At 36.5% G+C, this 5188-nt stretch overlaps 1 protein-coding gene across 1 annotated transcript in view; it reads right to left on the minus strand.

The window, feature by feature from the left end:
- Positions 1–227: 227 nt before the first annotated feature.
- Positions 228–5188, minus strand: part of LOC107737951 (trinucleotide repeat-containing gene 18 protein-like) — a gene marked incomplete at its 3' end in the record, with an annotated part of 34135 nt that continues 29174 nt past the window's right edge. Inside the window, exon 4 of the mRNA XM_016549605.1 lies at positions 228–332. Within this exon, the coding sequence (XP_016405091.1) occupies positions 228–332 (105 nt within the window). The remainder of the gene's footprint in view (positions 333–5188) is intronic.

Consider the following 5188-nt stretch of genomic DNA (forward strand, 5'->3'; position numbering starts at 1 on the left):
TTTTTCTTTTCTTGCTGATCCGAAAAATGATCCGATCCGTGGGTCAAAAACCGTAATGTGATCCTTTTCTTGCTGATCCGAAAAATTATCCGATCCGTGGGTCAAAAACCGTAATGTGATCCGAACCGTGAGATTTGTGATCCGTTGAACCACTATATGATAGTCATATACACACATAAATCACAGTGATAATGGTTAAACATCTTATTTCATAGACATATACAGACCTTTTTGTGAGTCAAAGAGTGCCTGTTGGCTGAGCTGTGGATGCTCAAGGTGGCCCAAGGGAATGTAAGGGCTGGGGTACAAACTGCTTGGCAAGTGAGGAAAACCTGTAAAAGAGAGAGAGTACAGACATGTTAAGTCCTGTTATTCGAGAGACTAAGGGAGTGGCCCAAACTGTCAGTACTACCTCCTGTATTTAATGCAACATCTGCATCTTCCTATCCTCAGGCAGAATGGACGTTAGTACAATAACCTTTGAAAATAGTTTATGACAGTGACACTTGAGTCATTGACTGTACATCGGTCGACAAAACCTTTTTCCAGCTGAGCAAAAATCTTTCAGTGTCATTATTCATAGCCAAATTATGCACACTTACAAATACACAGATTTGACGATTTATTATCTTATCAGTTCATGAATCTGCTTCATAGCTGGAGCAGCAGCTCACCTCAGTCCAATCATAAAATTGACTTATTACCACCCAAAGCAAAGGGAGAGAAATATTTCTCAAACCTGACATCTGGTAACCCGGGAGCGGCCATTCACACATGCAAAGTAATGAATTTCATCTAAGATTTCACCAAGGGCAAAAACGCACAAATGCACATTCATAACCTCAAACACTACAAACAGCCATAAACAAAAGCACAAAGGCACACAAAAATAGTGCTGACACATAACACTATCCCTCCTTAAAAAAAATCAGCTTTAATGAAAGACAAAAGGGTTGTCAGGGCTAAGAACAAACAGCCCTCTAAAGATAGAAATACTCGACATTCAAAGGGGAGGATGAAATGTTTAGAGCATAATCCTCTGGAAGATATATAGGGTCATGCATGTGCATTCATCATTCCTGGTTGTAGAAGATACATTCAAAAGGGGTGGAATCACATCCTTCACTCAGAACCTCCATTGTGAGACTTGCAATGTATTGTGGGTGGGGCACGCTCGCATTTAAAACCAGCAGGACCCGAGGCGCATACGAAGCCTGTTGCTGCTTTTATGGAGTGAACTGGCAGGCCCGTACCGCCCTGGCCCCCGGTGCACACAGATCTGAGAGCGACTCTGCATGAGGACAGGCGAATGAAATGTTTGTTTTTGGACGGCCGCGTCTTAAAGCACGCTTGTTCTGAGAATGTATTACTCAGAACACCAGAGGCTGCGTCATGCAGGCTTGGCACTTTGGCAAGAGGTCAGGTGGTGCTGGAATGACTCATAAGAACACCCTGAAGAGATGAGTAACCACTAAATCAAAGAGTGCAGCGTAAACGATGTGTTCGCGCTAAATGCTAGCTGCTGAAACGAGAAGCGAGAGCGGCTTCTGCTGCAAATGAATGGAGCGAAATGAGGCTGGAATGTGCGCTTCTCCCATCCCTCTGGCAAAATTGCAACACGTTCAGAGAGGCTTTGCTGGAGAAAGGTCAAGCAGCCGTTATATTGGATTTATGGCCAAGCTACGGGGGCACATGGCTGCTGAAGCACCTTTTAAGATTTCACAACAAATTACTGCAACTGAAGATGACCAGAAAGCAGAGGGTTAGAACTAATTTCCAAATAAACAGATTACAACAAGTGTATAGAAAACTCTTCATTCTTGGCAATCAAATTTGCAGTATGAACAGACCGTTTCCTCTGCGCACAGATATTGACAAGTTCAGTTTATGAACAACAGCGGGAGTGTCTTAGGTGTAATGGATTAGTTCTTACCATCAATGCAATTCAAATCAGGTCACATCAACCATTATGGATTGACTTGTGTGCGCCCGGAGCGGTCAGTTCTTCGACGCAATGTTTAGAGAGAGAGATAGATATAGGGTAGATAGAGGGGCAGGGTCAAAGGTCGGCCCATTTCAATGAGCGTTACCAGAGCTCTGAAGCAAGTTTTATTGGGGGCACATGGAAACGGCCTCAAAGCCTCAGAAACCGAAACGTGTCTTCAATCTCTCTCTGTGGATTGCATATGCCATAGATTAAATTCCTCGGACAGAGCAGGCAGGGCTGCTTAAAACGCATATTGTCAACAACAGGCTAAATAAAGGACTGAGTCAGCCCACAAAGCTAGTGCGGTAATATTATTTAGTCACACGATTGCCAAAATGCCAGTGGTTGAGCTGTTTATTTATGCATTGTACGGGTGGCAAAGACATTCATCGGTCGATCTGTCTAAATAAGCTACATTTACATGGTAAGCCTGCGTTCGTTGTTTATTTTAATTGGGAGTCGGAGACGAAACATTGCAAATAAAACACCAGGGTTACTCAACACTTATCTACAATCGCAGCCTCGCAGTCAAAGCAAAGTCTTCATAATTAGCGATAACAGTAACATGAGAACATTAAGTGTTATTGACGGTCTAAAAATGCAACCTTGTTTTAAAGTGCACATTGCACGGTGTGTGTCTTTATGACACTACATGTAAGAAGAGCGGTGGTTCAAAGGCTGTCACTTTATTTAGTACATCTCAGGTGACTGGGTACTGCTATGCTACTGATTGCATTCCCACACCATACCGAGAGATGATTGAAGGCGTCCTACTCTTAGCAACAGGGCTAGAACTGCAGCACCACATTTATTTCTGTGTTCTTCTGCATGCCTCGTGAGGGGTGTGGTGGAGGCAGGCGTGCTCTCAATGTACGGCACATCTAATCTCAGTTAATCTCACTTTCTCTAAAGTGAAATAGAGAGAGAAAGTCTCAGCCTACACAATATCTGCAGACTAATTAGTTTTGATTGCCACTGCCATTTCCAACAGTTCTGCACCACAATGTGCCTAATGTAGAGAAACTTCCTGACAAGCCAGGAAGCTAGATACAGGGTTCCCACACATTTTGACCAATGAATCATGATTACTGGAAAGAAATCTTTTTTTTTTTTTAAGGATTGCCAGGCAGAATATCCATTAGTATGCATTTTAATTAACCTATATGAACCATTTTACCTTTCAATATACAAATGTTTCTAATAAGATTTTAAACAAATATAATACATTAAAACATTATTATTATTATTTCATTTTTATATTATACTCTTGTCTACTACTACTACATAAAAAATTAAATGTATTCAAGCATGAAAAACATAATAATGATGATGATGATAATGATAATGATGATGATAATACCTGGAAATAAGACTAGAAAAGTTACGAAAATTACAATTAAATCTTAAATTATTCATTTATTATACAAATATATAAAAATACTATTATTATTATTATTATTATTATTGCCTGTAAATAAAATAAAATGTATTCAAGCATGAAAAACATAATAGTAATAATAATAATAATAATATCTTCCATGCAAGAAATTAAGAATTAATTTCTATGATGTTTCCAATCATTTTTAAAATGACCTGATATTTCCAGGATTTCTATGTGAGAATTGTGTAGATAAGAATACCTCCTAAAATATTACTAATACTAATAATAATACTAATAGTCAACCCTCTACGGACACCTTGTTTGTAAAATGGCACAGCTTTTTAAATATCTGAAAGTACACTCTTAACATCAGTCAGTCAAGCATTATAATATATTATGATAATCAAGTATTAGTAATTACAATTAAAACTGGTAACCATGTATGAATGCATATTAGTCATTTTAACTGAACTTAGGACTGGTGGTGGTGCTATTTATTATTATTATAATTATTATTATACGAATTATACTAATAAGAACAATATAAAACGCACTAAGAAAAAATGGGAAAAAACTAACAATAATACTGATAAAGTAGTAATAATAATAATAATAATACCAATTCTACTAAGAACAATATAAAACTAGGGTAGGGTATCGTTTGAATTTTATCAAATCTGATTCCGATTCCGATTCTGCTTATCGATTCCGATTCTTTTCGATTCCAATGTGATTAAATAATGATATCAAACCTTTATCTATTTATTATATTTTTGCAAACCATTTATTGGAGCAGAATACCATGAACAAAAATCAACAGGCTACATAAAAACTCTTTAAGCGCTGTTTGTGTGCAAAATAGAACTGCATGATTCTGGATACAGTTAGTTTTTTTTTTCCCTAATGGAAGTTGTGGTTCTCTATCTCATGATTCTGAATAAAAAACATTAGACAACTAAACAAAATCACATGTAATTTAATGATTAAATGACTTGCTCAAGATGTACTTGTTTCATTGCTGGATGAATCAGCATCATGGAATCAAAAAGCATGTCTAACTAATTAAAATCATGAAACAAACAATTTAACATCAATTTATTAAAAAGTTTAACAAAAATTACATGTTTAGGGCCCTATGAAATATTTAATTTTTTTCAACCTTATGTTTTATTGTTACCAAATTCTGTTTTAGCATGTCTAATTATTTGAAAGCATAAAAACAAGTTTAATTTATTCTTACAATAGCCTTATGATTTTTTGCTCAGAAATTATTTGTTGTGTATTTAAATATTTTATGGCATAAAACATTCATTTAATCTATCTTTTAAGTAATGAAAATTAAACAAATTTTATTTTTTGGAAAATAAAGGTAATTTAATATTATAATTAAAACATTGAAGAAATATTAAATGCTTATTCCTTAAAAATAAGGTTTTTTTAGTAGTAGTAGTAGCAGCCTGTTATGTACATTCTACTCAACAATTTCTGCCAATGCCCTCAAGTTAAACCGAACTTTCATTTTGACGGATTGCCGTGAATACCTTTACATTTCTGTGTGTATATGATATGAGGATAGTTTTACTCAAATGAAACGGTCAAATGCTCATGAAGTGACTCTCAGAGCAGTTTTGGAGGTGTTGTTCATGCATTTATGTCCTCATTAGTGAGACAGCAGACGTTAATATCACCGGAAGCGTCACGAGCGTTTCAGTACGAGTACTACACAAAACCGCGCATCTGCGCCATTCATTAACACAGAGACACGCAGAATTCATATTTAAATATGAATCGTTTTGCGGCTTAATATTTACAAATACTAG

The sequence above is a fragment of the Sinocyclocheilus rhinocerous genome, unplaced genomic scaffold (assembly GCF_001515625.1).
Source record: "Sinocyclocheilus rhinocerous isolate Xijiao unplaced genomic scaffold, SAMN03320098_v1.1 scaffold461, whole genome shotgun sequence".
Taxonomy (NCBI): domain Eukaryota; kingdom Metazoa; phylum Chordata; class Actinopteri; order Cypriniformes; family Cyprinidae; genus Sinocyclocheilus; species Sinocyclocheilus rhinocerous.